Source organism: Terrapene carolina, unplaced genomic scaffold (genome assembly GCF_002925995.2).
Source record: "Terrapene carolina triunguis isolate 2854851 unplaced genomic scaffold, T_m_triunguis-2.0 Scaffold428, whole genome shotgun sequence".
Taxonomy (NCBI): Eukaryota; Metazoa; Chordata; order Testudines; family Emydidae; genus Terrapene; species Terrapene triunguis.
The window spans coordinates 237,578-260,155 of record NW_020664779.1 but is presented as its reverse complement, the minus strand read 5'-3'; the positions used below and the strand labels follow the sequence as shown (position 1 = coordinate 260,155).

Below are 22,578 nucleotides of genomic sequence, written 5' to 3'. Positions count from 1 at the left end.
TTTGTGTGTTATAAATTGGTTACATTACTTGTTGACTTATGGCTTTGATCACTCATATATAACTTTATATTATGTTAAAATAAAAGTGTTAAGAGAGTTAGGAATCTCTCCACAACAATTCCAATAAATTATTTGCATCTAACCAATATAAAGATTACTATCCAATCAAACTGCTTCTATTTTAAATTAATGTTATAGTCCTTCTGGTTTATTTGGGGGGAGGAAGGGGTTTAGGATTTTTTAAAGTGAATTTAGTGCAGGTATAATACAAACATTTTAAGTTTTCACGCACTGCTTGGCCAGCATGCCTTATCCTTGAGTTGAATGGATCAGCTTTAGAGGGTGAGAAGACAATTCAGTCTGCGTTCATTAAAAACCAAAGAAGCTCTATAGGCCAAGCTCATTCTACACACAAGGGGCTCCTGCACCCCTCCATTCTCTCGCAAAAGCTCCCTGTGTATCACCCTCCCATCTCCCTTTTTATCAAGAACTCCCTGTTAAACCCCCACAAACAGTCCTTCATGCCAGGGGCTCTGTGTGGTCCCCATTTCCCCCTCCTCCAGATTCCCGATTCCCCATTCCCACCTTCCCCCCATGCCAGGGGCTCTGTCCCCTCCCCCTCCATTTCCCCCGTACACATGCCAGGAGATCTGTGTCACTTCCCCCATACCATTGCCTTCCATTCTCCACCCACGCCAAGCATTATGTGTGCACCCTCTTCCACGCTGGCCTCCTATTCCCCCAATGCCAGGATTTCTGTATGCCCCCCAAACCTCCTGCCCACCACACCACAGTCCTCAGTCTTCCCACCAGTGTTTCTGTTTGCCCCCATTTTCTCCTTCCCACATATTAGGAGATAAGAATGAGCCGCAGCCCGACTCAACACTCCAGATCCACCCCTTCCACTGGGAAATCTCTGCCCCAAATGTGACAAGGTCTGTGGATCCTGGATTGATCTCATTAGCCACCTGCAGATCAACCTGTGAGAACTGGCTATCATTTTATGGATGACAATCATCCAAGGAAAAGTTTTCATTCTCCATTTTCATCAATAATTCCTTATATAAAAAGTCAAAATTACTGAATTTACCTACAATATTTTTAAATAAACTCATGCTCTACCACTGAGCAATTCAATATAGTTATTGCTGAAATCAATAATCTTTAATATCAAAGAAATGTAGAAAATATAAAATTATTGGCCAAATTCATCCTCAATGTAACTCCACTGAAATAAAGTTACAGCAGGGATTAATTTGCCCAGTTGGCTGCTATCCCACACCTGCGCAAGCAAGACAAACTTCAGACTGGTTTAGTGGATCATACATGCTTATGCTGGGGGGGGGGGAAGGGAAACCACACACAAAATAGCAAACCACAATAGTTGTGGCAATCCTGCTAAGCAATAGGCCATCTTATTGTTCTACGAAGAGTCATCCAAGCGCCTTGATTTGTATTTTAGAAATCTTTTCCTTTGGATTTATTTATTTTTATTACCTTTTTAGAATTTAAATTATTTTAAGTTGTTTATGATCAGGTGGTCTTGACAAAAAAAAAGTTATGGTACCTAGCAGAGATGGACACTGATCTGGCTGCCCCAATAAAATGATCAATAAAGACAAAGAAACCTCCTTCTAAAGCCATATTTTACAGCTCATGAATACCTTTCCTTGGAGAAAATCACAAATACTTGAATTACCTTTTTTATACATTTAAACTCAAATATTGATAGACTAATTAAAATGAAGAAATTGCTGTGGACTCAGGAATAGTTACTAAAAATATTGCTGGATACAGACTATATAGCATGATTTTTAGAAGTTTCTCTCTAGATGTTGCATTACTACCACCTACTGTTCATCACTATTTTAACTGATAGTGCCTATCCACTTTTATTCTCTCCTCCTGACTAGTCATGTTTAAAAATATAATTAAATGTCACAGATGCCAGCTGCTGCTAATTTTAATGGAAAACAAAATATTCTTTAGGGATTTGTGTTTTAAGGGCCAAGGAATCTGTTTACAATCTATATCTGAAGACTGCATTCCATGAACATAGCTAAAAGCTTGCAATTGAAATAGACATTTTTCCCATTGTGACTTCCATTCAATCAACAAACTGTGCATGTTTGACATACCATGTTTTAATATCAACTGCGGTAATCACTGATTGCTAAATCAGATTCTCTTTTAGGGAAATAGATTAATGGTTAAGGAAAATAAAGTTTAATATTTCTTTATTTGGTTTTAAGCAGCGTTCTTTGATGAAAAATTCTGTAATTGCCATGTCACATTTATTGAATCTCCAGATTTGTACTTTAAACATCAAAAAAAAGGAAGTTTGCTTGTGAGAGTAAGTGGAGATTACTCTGAAAAAATAACTCCCTGAAAGAGAGCCCTACACATTAACTGCACCATGGATAATGCCTACATTTTATGAGTTTAGTGGTATGCTACAGTGAACCTTGCATTACAGGAGATGCAAGAAGGCTCAGAGGTATACTAAGCAATTGTTGTAAGCATGTGCAAACAGTACAAGGTCAAATTAAAAGATTTTATAAAGTAAAAATTCACTGACTGTTTTCTGTGTGTAAATGCTTTTGCTTGCATGGTTATATTCCTTAACATAAATATCCTTGATGCATTTAAACAGTTTAACCATATGCCAATGGTTCCCAAACTTATTCTGCTGCTTGTGCAGGGAAAGCCACTGGCGGGCCGGGTCGGTTTGTTTACCTGCCGCGTCCGCAGGTTTGGCCGATTGCGGATCCCAGTGGCCGCGGTTCGCTGTTCCAGGCCAATGGGAGCTTCTGGAAGCGGCGGCCAGTACGTCCCTCAGCCCATACTACTTCCAGCAGCTCCCATTGGTCTGGAGCAGCGAACCGCGGCCACTGGGAGCCGTGATTGGCTGAACCTGCGGTCGCGGCAAATAAACAAACCGGCCCGGCCCGCCAGGCTTTCCCTGCACAACAAGTTTGCGGAACAAGTTTGGGAACCACTGCCATATGCAATTTACATCACTACTAATCTGCTCAACTTTGATAAATCAGAATTCCCACTCTTCCTTGCACCTCTTTTCCATGCATGCATCTCTTTCAATACATATCTCTAAAGTACATTATTAGCATCATACATAAATGACGGCAATCTGACACAGTGCTAAATATCCCACAGCCAGATAACTTACAAGAGGATAAAATTACTGAGAAAATTAATTGTGTATAATGAGTATCCTTGGTCAAAAAGCTGTGCGTGTACTTCAGCTTTAGTGGCAATGATACGGAGGTCTCAGATGAACTCAAAGATGTGTGAAGCTCAACAGGGAAGGAATTATCTATCAGCACTGAAGTTATTGTACATTGAGTGAAGGGTTCACCATACATATAAATGTGTATTGAATTAGGGGTTATGTTTAGCAACATAAATGTGTTTCACAACAACTACCCCAATAAGAACAGAATAAACAAAGACAAATACATTGATAGTCCAATGCATCAAGAATGTACTTCATTCATTGCAGCAATTTTCTCATTACAATGTATAGAATGAAGCAAAGAGCCTAAAGGCCAGTTCTGCAGGGAAGAAAGTACAATATACTTGATCAAGAGTTAAAGGCTAATTAATCTTGCAAATGCAGACACACTGCAGTAACATACTATTAATAGGCATATTCTGATATCTTGCCTGTCTCTGAGGAAATCAGTACCATTTTGACCAGAAGTAGCAAATTATGTGCTCTTTGCAACCTCTGACTATTGCAAAAATTAGATTAAAAAATGTAAACTACAGTTCCAATAAAATAAATGCAGAAGCAAAGATGATTCCAAGGGATTTTGCTTTATTACAAAAATCTTTATTCAACACTGTCTTTATTGTACATCTCAGAGAAGGAAAAAATCCACAAAAATTCAAACTGTATGAAGCATTATCACTGCCTGGACTTGAGAAGAATATTGATAAAAATTATTACAATATTTAATGTTGAGGAAAATTCAGGTCAGCCACCACCACTTCCTCCCAAAGAACCACACAAGGGTGGCAGGCTGGGCTAGGTATGTTGGAATGTTAGGTCTCCCTTCCTGATCAATTACAGGCTGGCTTTCCCTTAGGTAGTGCCATTGATTACTTCTCCTTCCTTAAGAAACTCTCTGATTAGCCAGGGGGAGAAGCAAAGAGCCACTCAAACTGTCCTAATTCTTGAAGTTAGGCATGTAAGTGTTTGCAGGATTAAGGCCATATTCAGTTTCAAAAAGGGTTTTGTTTGTTTAACAGATCCAGCACACTTTTTAAGACTACTGCACTAAAAAATAAATTTACAAGTTTTAAGGAGATTTTCAAAATTATCTCAAACAAATACACTTTTTATTTTTGTTTGTGCACATATACCTTAGTAATTGTAAAACTGTGAAATGGATATTTTAGCTGTTTGGGTTTTTTTTAAACCGAATTCAAGTAGGATCTTTTGTACCAAAACGCTGACCTTTGCCAACCAAAAATAAATGCTATTGGTGTAACCTATGGAAACCTTGAAAAACATTTAATTACAAATGTGACAAACTGCCTACATAGGAACAGAGAGTCCTGTGGCACCTTTGAGACTAACAGAAGTATTGGGAGCATAAGCTTTCGTGGGTAAGAACCTCACTTCTTCAGATGCAAGTCCTTACTTGCATCTGAAGAAGTGAGGTTCTTACCCATGAAAGCTTATGCTCCCAATACTTCTGTTAGTCTCAAAGGTGCCACAGGACCCTCTGTTGCTTTTTACAGATTCAGACTAACACGGCTACCCCTCTGATACTTGCCTACATAGGAGCACTAGCGGGCTATACTGATATAATTCATTCCAACCCTTTATTTAGACTCAGATTTTCAAATAAATTTATGGGAGTAAGATGCCCAAATCTCCCAATTCAATGGGAGTTGGGCACTTTACTCCCTTAGGTTCCTTAATCAACTTGGGCAGATATATTTGGATACTTCACATAACTTTAGTAGAAAGTTGCCATTTAATCAAGAATGGTAAAATTCTGAATGTGCTAAAAGGGAATAAAAGAGCTCAAGAAAGAATAAAATTAAGAATGTTAGACATTGTTATTACATGAGATTTTCAAAAGCACCTAAGTGACTTGGGACCCCAAGTTCCACTGACTAGTCTAACTTTGAATAGGAAGTGCTTTTGAAAATCCTATCCACTAATATCATGACCAAGATTTTCAGATGACCTGTGATTGTGTGCCCATATGAAACACCCAAAATGGATGTGATTTTTTCATAACATGCTAAGCACCCACTCTCTGAACACTGGGACCCTTTAAGAGTTAGGAAGCCAAAAATCACTAGTCACTTTTGAAAATCCTGGCTTATATGCAGTTATGTGCTAAACTACTGTAATATGCACTATGGTGATGATATACAGAGCAAGATTAACTGCTTATTTTCGCTGAAGTAAAAGGAACACACCTGATTGAAATAAGTGAAAAATACTGTATAATAAAAAAAAGCTTATTAAAAATAATGACCTGTTAAGGAAGCTCTGTCGGTACAGTTCTCTTGTTCACTTTCTAGCATGGACAAGATTATTTGTTCATAAACCTATGATGACCTGCACAGTTCCTATTTTATTTTATAATTTTTATATTTAGGCCTAAATGAGGCTGGAGAAAAGGCAAACAGCATGATTAGATGAACAAATGCAGTGCAACCAGCAGGAAGTCATTTGTTATTGTTTTAATCGATTCAGGTTGAGATGAATGTTCTCTTTGGAATACCTTCAGAGAAACAAACAGGAGCAAATGCAGGGACTTAACTACACAGCAATCTGCCAATTGTCTCTTGGATATTCATAAGTCACAGAACTCTTCCACCTTTAGATTTTATTTCAGTTGTAATAAGAAGCCATAAATAATTAAAAGTCATGTAATAAATTATTCAGCTAAGTGCACAGTTTCCAAGGAATCATAGCATGAGTCTAGGTTAATGGTATAATGCAAGTCAGAGGCAGAAGTTGAGCCGACACCCCACAATTACCACATGCAGGAACAGTGCAGGGTGTTTGGCACTTCTCAGCATATGCCTTCCACCAAGGGGACATATTAATACCTATTGAATATTTATGAAGTAAAAATCCCTATTGCCTACTGTGTACTTCTGTTGCTTGTCCATGCATGGTTATGAAATAGTGAGACTTAACCCAAAGCTCCTCTTCATACAATTGATTGGGACATTCATTATCCACTGTCTTCCCAGTGTCAACAGTTGTATAGCAAGCCACTGATATCACAGGAACATTGATATATAAAGTAATTTAACTATAATAAATAACTCAGCTATAGGCTAAGTAAGGAATTATCTTGGGGGGGAGTCGGAGGGAGAGGAATCCCAGGAGTAGCTAACAAAAGTGATGTAAGAAGAGATTGCATTGATATCACCATATTTATTTTTAAATGCTGGCACTAAGCTCTTGCTCTAGAAGGCTGTGGATCTGATTTTGAGTGGATCATCAAGAAACAATACAGTACTAATGATTGCGAAAAATGAAAGTAAACTTCTCAGAAATCTAAAAAAAAATGCAACCTTGTAAATATTGGAGGATTATGGTTCAAGAATCTCATAAGAATGTGGATTTTTTCCTGCATTTTGTAGGTGACAATAAATATGACTAGTGCCAATGGTCTTCAAAAGGAACCATTAGAGATCAATGTAACAATGACACCCTGGTCCCAAAAACGTATGTCAGTTAGTTTCCTTCCTGCTATGAAGCATCATTCCTCATCTAGCTACAATGCTGAAACTTCTTCCTGATGTTTTACATCAAGAAAAAACCTGGACTTCAAGAGATGAGTGTGAGAAAGTTTTTAAGAAAGACTAAGGATTTACTAGTCTGAGCTTCTAGTACACTTCAATCCTAATTTTGCCAATAAAACTGATACCATGAATCCCCAGATTGACTGGAAGCACATATATCCATCCCACGTTGTTCCCAATGTGTCCAGTACAGTCTTCATTCTATATCCTGACCTAAAAACAAAGCAGCAAGTTTAAAGATTTAAAAAAATCTGAAAACTACATGTGACTTCATGGTTTCCTTGCCACCACATTTTCAGTAATCTTATCCAATCTTGAGGTAGCACCCAAAGGCCCCAATTAGGTTTAAGCCCCATTGTGGTAGATGCTGCATGAACATATGGGAAGAGTTTACAATCTAAACAAAGACAAATTAGAGACATAGTGACAGTTAGCAAATTGTCAACTCCAAGAAATGATTTCTGGAGGAAGGGCATGGGTTATATTCCCAGCTCTCTCACTGATATGCTGTATGAATTTGGGCAAAATTTACTTAACCTCTCAGTTTTAGTTCACTCATCTACAAACTGAGGATAATAATTCTTTATTTTCATAGTTTTACAAATTGCTTACAGATGAAAATATAGAAGGTGTTACATACATTCAAAAGATTATTATTTATTATGTAATATATACTGCAGCATATGCTTGGGCTAGAAAAATGACTGAGTAGCAAAGAATGCCTTTAGGCTAAATGTGCACAGCACTAAGGGTATGTCTACACTGGCAGAGTTACAGCGCCGGCAGTTTCAGTGCCACTCAGAGCGCTGAAGCGAAACCGCTGTTGTGTGTTCACACTTTCAGCTGCCTGAGCAATAGCATGTTCATACTTGCGGCAGTATTCGGAGCGGTGCACTCCGGGCAGCTATCGCACAGAGCATCTCTTCCTCTTCTGCTGCTAAGAGTTGTGGGAAGGCAGAGGGAGTCGTGGGGCATCCTGAGTCCTGTCCCAATGCCCCGTGATGCATTGCTTCGCATCCCACCAATCCCTGTGGTTCTGTTCACATTTGGCACCATCTTTCAATAGTTTGTGTACTGCGCGCTCTGCCTCTTCAGTCTGCAGAAATGGATCACGAACTGTTGACTGGTATGCTGCTCGCTCTGACTAACATGTCATGAGTGGCAGTGGAGTTATTCCTTAAACTACAAAGGCAAGAGAAGTACGAAATTGATCTCGCCACACGTACTAGCTACGACACGAGATTGCTTGCATTCACGAAGGTGCTGACCACAGTGGAACACCGCTTTTAGGCTCGGGAAACAAGCACTGAGTGGTGGGATCACATTGTCATGCACGTCTGGGATGATGAGTGGTGGGATCACATTGTCGTGCATGTCTGGGATGATGAGCAATGGCTGCAGAACTTTTGGATGAGGAAAGCCATATTCATGGGACTGTGCGATGAGCTCGCCCCAGCCCTGCGGCCCAAGGACACGAGAATGAGAGCTGGCCTGGCATTGGAGAAGCGCGTGGCAATTGCACTGTGGAAGCTGGCTACTCCAGGGATCATATCCAACCTTCTCCTTTGGAGTACAGTGCGTTGGGTACTGTACTTCAGTAGGGTCAAACTGCAGAGGGGTGGGTGTTGAGTGCAGTGGGAACTGAGAGTCTGCAGTGCTGGACTGTGACGGGGGAGGAGTGGAATGCTGTGGGTACAGACTGGAGCCAGGAGGTTGATAAGAGTGTGTGGGCGGTGTCTGGGGGGCGCATGGGAAAGAGTTTTGCGGTTTGCAGTGCTAGTATCGCCCGGGGCGTGTCCGTTTGGTGCTCCATACCGTTTAAGAGCTGCTCTGTGGATTCATTCTGGCATGCCGCATTCTCCTTTCGGTCCCTCTTCTTGCTGTCCTGCCACTCCTTCAGTTCCTGTTTTTGGGCCATGGAGTGTATCATAACATCACACAGAAAGTCCTCCTTAGTTCTTCGTGGCCGCTTTCGAATTCTGCACAACTATTTTGCTACCGATAACAAAGAGGGAGGCTGGGCTCCCAAGGTCATCTCTGTGAAGCCAAAATGCAACATTTTACAGAAACAGTACTGTTTGCAACACAGAGAACACTGATTCAGTAATTTAAAACACAGCCAGTATTCACATACCTGTAACTAACTGGCTGACCCAGGCAAGCACACATGAGCCACAAGACCCCCAAAATGGTGAGCAGCCACAGGGGCAGGGTAAATCAGTGTTCTTGGACCCTACTGTACACTGGGCTCTTGGGGAGAGCCAGCTCTGGGGGGCGTAGGGGGCTGATAATCATTCCTGTCCTCACATTTTCCACAGCCTGGGTTCATTATGGAAGATCTCGCTGCTGAGGGTGATCAGGGAATCAATCTCCAAGACTGCAGCTTCCGCCCCGGCCCTTATGCAGCTCACCTGTGCACAGCAATGGTCCCTCCTTGACGGCAGAGTGGTGCGGGAAAGTTACCATTAATGGGGCAAGAAACAAAGCAACTCTGCTAAAGAACCTGTGGCAGTGGATTGCCCAGTATCTCCATGAGAGTTTCCTGGAGATCTCTGAGGCAGATTCCCATGAAGTGAGGGAGTCAGTCAACAGCCTGTTCCACTGCTCAGACTAGGCATGTGGTGGTACACAGAGCATACAGACAACCCTGCTTTCTGCAACTCTCCTGCCCCCAAAAACTCGCTTCAGCGATTACCAAAATCAAATCCACTTACCAGTGACTGGCTAGCCTCCGCTGGGATAGAAAAGAGCTCCTGGCTGCATGCATCTCTGACCTCTGAGTCGTCCTCTGCATGTGAGTCTCCCCCCGTCCAAGATTTCCTCCTCCTGGCTCGGTCCACTCTCGACTGGCACGCAAGCAGGGGTGAAAGTAAGCTGGTACGGGCCGATATGGCATACTGGTAAAAAGTGGCCGCCAGCACCAGCCCGTACGCAGCCGACGTTAAAGCACTGCCACACCGGGGCTGGTGATTTAAAAGGGCTCAGGGCTCTGGCTGCCGCTGCTGCTACCACAGCGCGGGACAGGCAGTGTGGATGGGCTGGCTGGGGGATGCTGACCCCCAGCCCTGCCCTTTCCGCCCAAGGCCCCGCCCCTTCCGGGGGCCCAGAGCCAGCCCCTGTACCGGTAACTGTTGAATGTTACTTTCACCTCTGCACACGAGCCACCAAAGTATCCACAGTGGCCTTCACAGTGAAGGTGGGGTTGCCACCAAGTATCACATCCGGCTCTTTGTAGAACCGGCAGCTCATGGGCGCAATTTGCCTTCCGTGCCTTGTGGCAGGCATTCTGCAGCTCCTTCACTTCGACCCTGCACTGTGTCCTGGTCATGGCCCCTTTCTATCATGCATCATGAAATTTGTCCGTAGGTATCATAATTCCTACAGCTGGAGCACACCTGGGACTAGACAGCCTCCTCTTCCCAAATGCTGATGAGGTCCAGCAGCTCGGCATTGCTCCAAGTGGGGGAATTACCTGGTGCGTGGAGCAGGCCTGGCCACCTAGAAAGATGCGCTAACACCACTGCATGCATCACCGAGGAAACAGGAACGGGACTTTCAAATTCCAAAGGAGTTTACAGGGTGGGGATGACGGTTGGTCACCTGAGGGCAGGGCAGTAGAGTTCAAACTGATGACCAGAGAGACAAGAACAGGCATTGTGGGACATCTCCCGGAGGCCAGTCACAGCGCTGTAATCGACCAGGGTATCTACACTGGCACCGCGGTGCTGTACCCCCGGCATAAAAAGCTGTATGCCTCTCGTTGGGGCCGTTTTTTTTTTACAGCGCTGCAACTGCACAGTTTCTGCGCACTAAATGGCTTGGCAGTGTTACTCAGGAGTTACAATGCAGAAAGCTGCTTTACTGCACAGAAACTTGCCAGTGTAGACAGGGCCTAAGTTTCACAGATCGTCAAAGTAAAAGAAACAAAACAAAACAAAAAACAAAGATATACTAGGCAAGTCTATGTAACCCCAACATGAATAGGAGGTTGGTTTGTTTCTTTTAAGTGACAAAACAAGTCAAAGTCAGACTTGGTGTAAGCAGGTGCAACTCCACTAGTGCCTTAACTACAAGACATGAATTTGGAATCTTAGGTTCGATTCCTGGGTTGGTCAGGGACTTCCTGTGCAACCTAGGAAAAGTCACTTAGAGCTTACATGTGCACAGATCATTGTATGGATGTTTATTTGGGGGCACAAGAAGATTGTGACCAGGCCAAAGTGAAATTGGCCTGATCAAAACTAGAAAATGTATGCAGTCAATGTTTTTTCCTAGTCTAAACTTGCAGGTGTTTAGCCACACTTGTTGCTCACAGCAGTCTACAGCAACATGGTGATTTTCTAGTTTAGCCTACACCTTAAAAAACTATAGGATGAGAAGTACTGCAGAAGTGAAAAGTATTTCAGTATTATCTAATAAATAAAAAAGAAGGCAAAATTCTAGAAGCCAGATATAAACATGAACCAATAAATTACAAAACTTGATACACCAGTTAACTCAATGTGCAAGGAGTGAGTCACTCCACATTAGAATATATTGTTGAACATGACATAGCATAATACAGGTACTGGTATTTCAGAGCCACATAGGATCATGTGTGCCATGTTGGCAATACTTCATACCTATTCTATACTTAGATATAAGATCAGCAGTTGAGCATATTGTGATGGGTTGAATCACAGAAGCCCCCTGGGAGCTGCCACCTGATGTGCCAAGGCTACTTCTGCCCCTGCTTTCCCTGCCAGCTCGGGACCCCAGAACCCTGTCTTGCTGAGCCAGACACTCCCGTCTCCTCCAACACTGACCCAGGGTCTGAATTACTTGCCCCAAAGCTGCAGACTTAACTGAAAGCAGCTTATAGAAGTGTTCTTGTCTTTAACACTCAGATGCTCAACTCCCAATGGGGTCTAAACCCAAATAAATCCATTTTACCCTGTATAATACAGGGTAAACTCATGAATTGTTTGCCCTCTCTAACATTGATAGAGAGGTATGCACAGCTGTTTGTCCGTCCCGTCCCCCCCAGGTATTATTACATACTCTGGGTTAATTAATAAGTAAAAAGTGATTATTAAATACAGAAAGTAGGATTTAAGTGGTTCTAGGTAGTAACAGACAAAACAAAGTGAGTTACCAAGCAAAATAAAATACGCAAATCTAAGCCTAATACAGTAATACAATTGAGTACAGATAATATCTCACCCTGAAAGATGTTTCAATAGGTTTCTTTCACAGACTGGATGCCTTCCTAGTCTGGGCACAATCCTTCCCCCTGGTACAGCCCTTGTTCCAGCTCAGGTGGTAGCTAGGGGATTCCTCATGATAGCCCTCCGCTTTGTTCTGTTCCACCCTTTTGCATAAGGCGGGAATCCTTTGTCCCTCTCTGGGTTCTCACCCCCTCCTTCTCAATGGAAAGACACCAGGTTAAAGATGGATTCCAGTTCACGTGACATGATCACATGTCACTGTAAGACTTCATTATCCCCTTGCCAGCACACAGGTATACAGGAAGACTTACAGGTAAAACAGAGCCATCTGCAGTCAATTGTCCTGGTTAATGGGAGTCTTCAAGATTCCAAACCACCATTAATGGCCCACACTTTGCATAAATTACAATAGGCCCTCAGAGTTATATTTCTAGTTTCAGATACAAGATTGGTACATTTATACAAATAGGATGACCACACTAAGTAGATTATAAGCTTTGTACTGATACCTTACAAGAGACCTTTTGCATGAAGCATATTCCAGTTACATTAGCATATTTTCATAAAATCATATAGAGTGCAACATCCCACATATATTTTGCCGTTTATAACTGCAGTTATCTGCACATCAGGAGTAATAATCCATGATGCTTCTTACCTACTTTTTATTATGGAATTTTCTAAGCATATATTTGTAATTAAAAATTTTAGTTGCTTATACTTTTTAAAATCAAAATAGATATGCAAATAGGATTCTATTTGATTCGATTCTCGAATCTAATGTACAATGCTAGATTTTTATATTACTGCTCTTCATACAGAAACCTAACTTTCCTGTCTGTCACATTGGGGTCACATAGAGAACAAATGATACAGAAGCACATACAGGTTATCTGTTTTCATTCTAACCCTTTCAATCTTGTTCTGATTCACTTTCAAGCCTTTCCATTTGAAGCTTCTAAAGTATTGGGTTAAGGATCATGTATTCCAGCCTCTCAATGAAATTCATAGAAGAAAGATCATTCCATACTGCACATGGCAGGTAGGTCAGTGCAGTTGCGATACTTCACTTGGAACTGCACTATATATTCAGTGTTGGCACAGAACTGCCAGCATCTTTTGTTATTTGTCCTCTTCTTTCAGATCCACTGTGCACCCTTCTCTGTGACTTTGCTCTGCCTTTCTGACAGAAGTAGCAGGAGTGAGACTATGACCCTACCACAGGGTTAATAAACATTTGCTGACAGTCTCTTTTTATATAAACTGTATAAAGTACTGCAAATTTGATCACTGTACATTTCCAGTTCTCTCAAAACACAGGCTTTTTACTTCTTATGCACTGATTTAGAAAACTGTTGCTAGTAATTCAGTTACAATTTAAATTACAGTGCTAGACATTAATATGTAAAGCAGCAGAAACTGTAGCATGATCACCGACAACGTTACTGCTGTAGTTTCAAGAGAAATATGTAATATAGAATAATTCACAACAAGATTATGAAAATATGTATCGGAAGTAAACCTAAAATATTGACTAGAAGTAAAAAGAGAGAAAATATGGAGATTATGATGCTTTATCATGTCTACAACTTTATGATTCACAGAATCAAAGACAAATAATCTAAATCAGGAGATTTCTTGGGGGGAAAGTTGCATAAAGAGAACAGTGAAAATGAAATAAAATGCCCCTTAATTCCACACAGGACACACTCTCCATCTAGTGGATATCCTTTGTGCTTTCATCTTCCCTGCCAACACTCTACAAGTAAAACAACAGAGATGTGGGACAGTATGGCAAATAGCTCAGCAGATTCATACATATTGTACAGCTATTGTATCTGCTTCACAGGTGTCTGATTGTTTTTGCCATCAAGCTAGCAGCAGATTTTTGGAGGTTTGGGAGAAAGGAGGAAGAAGTTACCCACAATTGTTTAAAAAAAAAATAGATAACGGACAGCAGACCCTAATAATCAATACCCCAAACAGACAAAATAATTAAGTCAAAACCCTCCCCCCACCAGACAGTGTGTCACTGTTTTAGTCTCTACTCCTCTCTTCAACTGATGAATAATTGGTTTTAACACCAGATGACCTCTACAGATACAGTGGGGTTCAGCCAGTCTGCAGGTGGGTAGGTGTGCTTCACCTTGTCATGCTGCCATTTTGTCCAATAAATTTCGTAAGCCTAACTCCCTTACCCTGCTAGCTCAGTTCCCTCTCATACAAAAAGCCAGTCAGCTAGTCTGGTTCCACTCTTCAGGGCAAGCCCAAACCTTTACCCTTTGTTGTCAGATATTTCACATTGTACAAGAAACTTTTGGAAATGGTTCAGAGTGGACTAAAATATTTTATTGGTATGATTTTTCATAAACACTAGTCTGTAAATCCAGGTTGTCTGCAATGTCCCTTTAGATAAACTGTGTTGCTGCTATAATTCCCTGGGTCATTTCCCCATGGCTCTCGCACATTCTTCACCCTTACCGCAGGGCCTTGTCTTGTGGAGTCCCAGCAGCCATCCAGAAGCCCTCCAGCTCTAGCAAGGAACTGAACTCACTCTGGTCCTGCAGTTCTTCTTATACTAGCCTGCTGGGCCCTGATTGGCTGCTTCCCACACAGCCACTCTAGGCAGCTCGGAGGACCTCTCCACTGCACTTTTCCAGGGCAGGGTGTGGCGGGGCCACAAGGCCTCCAACAGGGGGCCTCAGGGCTTAGTCCAGCCCGTCACAGGGATTAAACTTTCTAAAATTAATCTTTGTGCTGAATGCATGCATGTCCTGGTTTATGGGTGCATTTAATACATAGTTTTCATAACCATCATAACCACCAGCCCTGGTTTCACATAGGCAGGCCCACGTTTTACCAACCAGTTCTTAGAAACTACAGTGCTGGCCAAAGTCACAGGCTTATGAGACACAGCAGGAAGAGGCAGTAGCAGTACAGGACAGTAAGACAACAGCATCTCTCTTGCCTGCTCAGCAGCTTCTTCTCCACCCCCTGTTGGTTGCCTCACCTAAAGCCAGTTACAATCCTGCCCCCCTGCAGCTCTTGCTAATCTATTCTGCCTGATGCTGAGAGATAGCCAGGGAGCAGCAGCTGGCATTCTGAAGCCAGCCCCATATTCTATAAGGTTTGGTAGCTGAAGAGGAAGCCTGCTCAAGAGTAGAGAATCCCTGTAGTGGGGCAGAAAGGCAGAGACAGAGAAACCTGTGGAAATGGCAAGAAGTGAGGGCAGAGAGACCATCATTCACAAAGCTCTCCAGCAGCTGGAAGACTAACTGCCTCCAGACTCTTAGGCTTTGTCTACACACAACAGCTATACCACTGTAACTACACTGGTACAGGAAGGGGAGTAAACTATACCAGTATAAAGCACCTTTATACCACTATAACTGCATCCACATGTGAATATAATTTTTGCTGTAATAGTTATATTCACACACTAACCAAATGCCAGTACAAACATTTTATATAAGCCAAACATATACGAAGACAGGGTCCATGCACAAAGCAAATGTTGCTTATCGTGACAATTCAGTTCATTTACGCTTGTAAAAAGCTCCCAGTAAGTACTAAAGTTCACCAGAAAGCACACAAAGCCAATGGCTGGGGACCTAGCAGCCTATGGAATCTACATTTATTTAGAAAACTGACCCTTAGAAAACTTTTTATAACTGTTAGTAAATATGGATTGACCCCCCCCCACACACACACACACACACAAGCACAAGCACCTGGGATCCACTTCTGCAGCAGGAGGCTGGTACTGATCTGACCATCTCCACACACATTTTTATTTAAAATAAGTCAGTTAACTTTATGTGTGCTCCAGATAATATGCCAGCTGCATGCAGAATTCTATAATCATAATGAACAAAAGCCATTAGAAGATAGGGAGGGGTAACAGATCCCGCAAAATTGTTGCCTAGTCCCATCCAAAAGTTACTCTGAGCAGTCACTGAAACAACACTATAAATGTTAGTGTTTTGTTAAATCACTCTCTAGGCATTGTGCTAAAGAAAAATCCAGAAGATATGCTTGAACAACAACTACAAACCAGATGCATCAACAGCTGAGGTTCAGTTCTCTTCGAGAATTTCTGTTCTTAAAGTTATTTTGTGTTCTTCCCACAGCGATTTAGACCACTACATGGGTTGACAAAGTATGTTTCCTGAACATTATTTGCATTAGCAAACTCCAGCTGATTTCATACTTTCTCTAACATCCATATATCACCATGTCCTGAATCAGCTATGAAATAATAAACATACTGTATGGAGATGTAATTTGGGGGATTATGTGACTCAGTTCCTTTGATTCATCAAAATGCTCACAGAGCATGGGTATGGACCACAACATGGGTGCATTTAGCACAAAGATTAATTTTAGAAAGGTTTGTTAGATGTTTTAATACCTTTACTGCCTTACAAAATCAGCTGTGTTCGAAGGAAAACATTCTTAAATACTGTAGATAAATTCTGTCCTAGAATAATATTTGAACTTTCATGCAATATATTTTCCTGTAATATGAGAAATTTACATTAATATTTTCCATCTTGAATGCTGCATTCAAGTTATGCTATTTTCATTGTATCTGAAATTATACCTATTGCACTTGTAATTGACAGAAAGTTAAGGGAATCTACTGTTTAATTTACAATTAAAGTTCAGCTGCAGCTAAGGAGAATAACTGCAATACGCAGGTGCCTCCAAGTGATATACTGGTGAACTGCAGAACTTTATCACAAGATAGATAGCTACAAGCGTTTACATTTATTAACTGTTGCTAAATGCTGCAAGTCAAAACAAAAAGTAATAAAATAAAAATAAGAATCCATAATTTAATACATAACTATTGTACTTTTACATCAATAGAATTAAATGGCACATTCCGTTTTTTCTCTTACAAAGACTAGGCAATGTTTGAAATGCTGCAGTCAATTGATGATCCCATTAAATAAACAGCTGATGTTATTGTAAATTAAATTTCTCAGTAAAAGGGCTCACAAGGAAAAAAATATAAATTGGTTCGAATACAAAAGTGTCTGTCAAGGGCATGTGGCTGCCCCTGATCTGTTCTACATTGTTATTGACTGAACGATGGAAGCAGTCATTAACTGCATACTGGGGGTGGTACTGCATGACTTCTGTATAACAGACCTGGAATATGCAGATGACACAGCTATATCTGAATCCTGATGAACTAATCTCATCGATGTACTGAATACATTTATGGAAGATGCAAGTAAACTTGGTCTTCAGGTCAACTGGAAGAAGACCAAACTGATGAAAGTGGCTGATGGACCTCTACTTCTACCCACTTGTAATCGATGGACAAGAAGTTGAATTCATCAACTCATTAGAGCATCTTGGCTCTGTTGTTACCAAGGAGAGAGATTGCTTTACTGACATGAAACATTGCAAGAGAGTTCTCTAAGTGAAGGAAGAATGACTACGTGACCCTTGGGGTGAGTTTGTTGTCTGTTCATTTGTTTGTTGTATGCCTGCTGCTTGCAGAGTGCCTGCTTGACTGAAGTTTATAATGCAACCTGTTTGGGAGGCCATATGCCGAGCCTACTGGCCTGCTTGTCCAGTAGTTTCTTAACAAGGCTTTGACCCCTAATTCCTTTAGCAGCCCTTAACCAGGGAGTGGGACTACCCAGGGAGAACACTAGTTAAAAAAAGCCAACTCCTAAGCGACCGGAGGAGCTAGTGAACAGGGGAGTTTTGCAAAGGAGTTTAGAAAGGGAGTGAGAGACACAGATATACCTAACATTCTCTAAACTTAGGCCAACAAACATCCCACACATAAAAAAACAAAAATCAAAACAAAAACAAAAAGCTACAAGAGTAAAAATAATGCAGGCAGAAGTCTAGCAGCACAGTGAGGGCTATTCAATTTATTGCACGAATGCAGCATGCATAATTACCTGCCTTGTAAACAGATAGGAATGACAGAGTAGGTTATGCTGGTGAAGGAGTGGCACTATATGTGAAAGAATGCATAGAAAGAGTCAAATATAGTAAAAAACTTAAATGAATCAAACTGTACTCTAGAATCTCTATGGTCAGAAATACTATTCTTGATTAATAAAAGTACAGTAGTAGGAATATACTACCGACCACCTGATTAGTTTGGTGATGGTGAAATGTTCAGGGAGATTAGAGAGGCTATAAAAATAGAAAATTCAATAATAATGGGGGATTTCACCTATCCCCATATTTATTGGGTACACGTCACCTCAGGACGGGATGCAGAGATAACATTTTTAGACACTATTAATGACTGATTCGTGGAGCAGCTAGTCCGGGAACCCACAAAGGGAGAGGCAATTCTTGATTTAGTCCTAAGTGGAGCACAGGATCTGATCCAAGAGGTGAATACAGCTGAACCACTTGGTAACAGTGACCATAATGTAATTAAATTTAACATCCTTGGGGTGGAAGGGGAAATACCAAACAACCCCACTACAGTATCATTTAACTTCAAAAAGGGGAACTATAAAAAAATTAGGAAGCTACTTAAATGGAAATTAAAAGGAACAGTCACAAGAGTAAAATGCCTGCAAGCTACATGGAAACTTTTAAAAAACATAACAGAGGCTCAAATTAAATGTATACCCCAAATAAAAAAATTAGTAGGTAGTACCAAAAAATTGCCACCATGGCTAAACAACAAAGTAAAAGACTTGAGTAGAGATAAAAAGGCATCCTTAAAAAATTAGAAGTCAAATCCTACTGAGGAAAATAGAAAGGTGCATAAACTCTGGCAAATCAAGTACAAAAGCATAAATAGGCAGGCCAAAAAAGAATTTGAAGAACAACAACCAAAAGACATAAAAACTAAACAGCAAAAAGTGTTTTAAGTGCATCAGAAGTAGGAAACCTGTCAAACAAACACTTGGGCCACTGGATGATCGAGGTGTTAAAGGAGCACTCAAGGAAGACAAGGCCATTGCAGAGAAGCTAAATGAATTATTTGCATTGGTCTTCCCTGCAGAGGATGTGAGGGAGATTCCCACACCTGAACCATTATTTTTAAGTGACAAATCTGAGAAACTGTCCCAGACTGAGATGTCGAGAGAGGAGGTTTAGGAACAAATTGATAAATTAAACAGTAATAAGTCACCAAGACCAGATGGCATTCACCCCACAGTTCTGAAGGAACTCAAATATGAAATCATGCTCTGTAGCAGAGGACTGGAGGATAGCTAATGTAATGTCAATTTTTTAAAAAGGCTCTATAGGCAATGCTGGCAATTATAGGCCAGTAAGCCTAACTTCAGGACCAGGCAAATTGGTTGAAACTATAGTAAAGAATAGAATTATCAGATACATAGCTGAACATGATGTGTTGGGGAAGAGTCGGCATGGATTTTGTAAAGGGAAATCATGCTTCACCCAGTGGTGCTGGAAAAAAATTTTATAGTGGGGGTGCTGAAGGCAGAAACCATGTATTTGGGTTATTATTACCACTTCAAGCCAGGGAGTGCAGCAGCACCCCTAGTTCCAGCACCTCACTAATCTATCAGAATTCTTTCAGGAGTCAACAAACATGTGGGCAAGGGTGATCCAGAGATCAGAAAGCTTTTGACAAGGTCCTTTACCAAAGGCTCTTAAGCAAACCAAGCAGTCACAGGATAAGAGGAAAGGTCCTCTCATGGATCAGTGAACTGGTTAAAAGACAGCAAACAAAGGGTAGGAATAAATGGTCAGTTTTCACAGTGGAGAGATGTAAATAGGAAGGTCCCCTAGGGATCTGTACTAGGACCAGTGCTGCTTTTATAATATTCATAAATGATCTGGAAGGGAGGAATCAGTGAAATAGGAAAGTCTGCAGATGATACAAAATTACTCAAGATAATTAAGTCTAAAGCCAACTGGGAAGAGCTACAAAGGGATCTCACAAAACGGAGTGACTGGGAAATAATGGAAATGAAATTCAGTGCTGATAAATGTAAAGTAATGCACATTGGAAAACATAATCTCAACTATACATAAAAAATGATGGGATCTAAATTAGCTGTTACCGCTCAAGAAAGAGATCTTTGGGTCATTGTGAACAGTTCTGTGAAAACATCCGCTCAGTGTGCAGCAACAGTCAAAAAAGCTAACAGTGTTAGGAACCATTAGGAAAGAGAACGATAATAACACAGAACCCTGGTTGAGAACCTCTGAAGTAGGGATTATACCAGAGTTATAGTGAAACCTCACTAAAGAAGTAGTACCCCTGAACCACTCACCTCAAACCTAAACCTATCATAAATCTAGTAGAAAATAATAAATAGTCATTTCATTCACTTGAGGCTCCTCAGACCTAGCAATTTCTGCTAGTTTGGGATTTAATAAATGTTTTGCTTCATCATACTTTGGTAAGGAAGATAATTTACCCAGTATCTGGAGTTCTCCAAAGGTAAGGGCTCTGCAGGGGACCCACACACAATGCCTCACATGTCCAGGACCAATTTAAAGCAATGGGGTTGGGGGGAGGAGGGAGTGACTCCAGGAAGCAAATTCTCCAACAGAAGATGTAGAGGATTAGTACCTCTTACAGTCTTTGGGAGCCAGTAGTGACAAGGTGGATCACCGGCCTGCAGAGAGCGCTCCGGGCTGGATTGAGCTGATTCCCCGGAGTAACCAGCAGGAGGCGCCGCAGGGGTGAGTCCGACCTCTTACACCAACATTAATGTTACCTTCTGAGCCAATGTCCAAGTCATCATGGAAAATTTGATTCCTCACATAGGTTACTGAGTGGTTCCAAGCTTAAGGAAAAGAGCCTATTTCTGGATGAAAAAATTATCCATTTGAGGTGTCAGACATGAAGCAACCAGTATCAAGCCCAATGGACACACACAGTTCTAGATTACAGGGAAAAGATACTTTTTAAAGTCCCTGTCTCTAAAATTGTCAGAGTGATGAGAATATAGTTCTATACAACAAGAAATTTCATCCAATAATATTAGACATGCACCCAAATTTGATTTCACATGCAGAAATGTTAACATTCCTTGGAAGTGTTAAGTCTGTGATATTTTGTGATCCTATTGAGATTATAAAATAAATTGATGAAAATTTGTCCATTTTCAGGTAGAGACAAAATTAAGACTTGTTGAGACTAAATAAAAAAAAATTTTTATCAATTAAAAGTACAGTAGCCATGGTAGCTTTCACTTTACTATTTCTATAGTCATTACCTCTCCTTTCTCGTTAGACAAGCAGGCATCAAATTTTATCATCAAAACCAGAAAACGTCTTCTTCTGTATTTCCTGCTGGTTTAGCTACCAGCTTCTCTTAGGTTCCCTCCAACAATCTAACTGAGTCTTTATGCTGGTATCCGGACTACATCACTAAAGTGATGGGCATGGTATAAAAACCTAGATAGATTAGACAAACCCTGGGGAAAGTCACCTGAAGGGGACAGACCCACAAAAGAGAAGCAGGAATTCTGAAATCTTCTTACCTTGTTCTTTTCTTGCCCAGCTTGATTGCGTTAAAGGCTACGTATAATTGGATGGAGCATTACAGAGTTAGATATCACATCAATTGAACTGTATCATTTTTGGGGATCTCTCTCTTTGCATTTTATAACAACTTTTTAATATTCAAGTAAATAAACATGATATTTTCATGAAGGTCACTAAGCATGGAATGGAAATGCATTATGAGTGGTGCAGATTTTAATAGACCTCCTCAAGAAATATCTTGTGGAACACATTATTTTCCTTTATTGTCAGGAGTAAGCAGTTTTGGTACATTGAACAAAAGGAAAACTGTTATGGTGGATATATGCCTTCTCATTGCTTCTTCTCAATGACATGAATGTACAAACGACATTTTATACAGAAGGGATAAAATTAACCCCTGTTCAATTAGCACAAGACCCTATATACCACTTAAGCTTCATATAAGTTGTTTAACTGGCATTTAAGTAATGGATAGAGATTGGTGTGAATTTAACCCTAGATGTATCTGGATTTTAGTAATCCATTTGATAGAGTTCTTTTTACTGTTTGAGAAGAACTTAGATACATTGGATAGGAGGGATATATATGGAAGATAAACAGAAAATTTAACTTACAAAATCAGTTAAAACTGGCTTGGTTAAGACCACCATCACATAGACTGAAATCTTACTGAAGAAGTCTACACAATAATGTATTGAGTTGGAAAGAAGGTATCTAATGGAATGCCAGGTTCAGTGCCAGCCTATTTAGCACCACCAGTGAAGATAGGGTAAACAGTGTATTAATGAAATTTGCAGGTAATACCAAATTGGGAGGTAATGGGACACCAAAGAAGACAAAAAAAGATACAAAGGAACAAAACAAAATTTAGAAATATGGACCAATTTTTTTTTCAAGTACACTGAGTCAACACACTATATATGATGCTTACTTACAATTCTTCTCCTTGTTTTGCCTTCTTGTCTGAAACCAGATAGACTGTTCCAAAGCTTCCTCTGCCAAGTTTCTGCTGAAGAACATATCTTCTTGCAATCAAGGTTTCAGAGGAAGTGGAAATAGGTGCAGAACCACTGACATGTTTAATAGCCTCTTGGAATTTCAGCAT

General features: G+C 40.7%; 1 protein-coding gene across 1 annotated transcript in view; it reads right to left on the bottom strand.

The window, feature by feature from the left end:
- The window catches only part of NEK11 (NIMA related kinase 11), a 171,641-nt gene extending 149,063 nt beyond the window's left edge, over window positions 1–22,578 (bottom strand). The window contains exon 1 of the mRNA XM_026658338.1: window positions 22,409–22,578. Within this exon, the coding sequence (XP_026514123.1) occupies window positions 22,409–22,578 (170 nt within the window). The remainder of the gene's footprint in view (window positions 1–22,408) is intronic.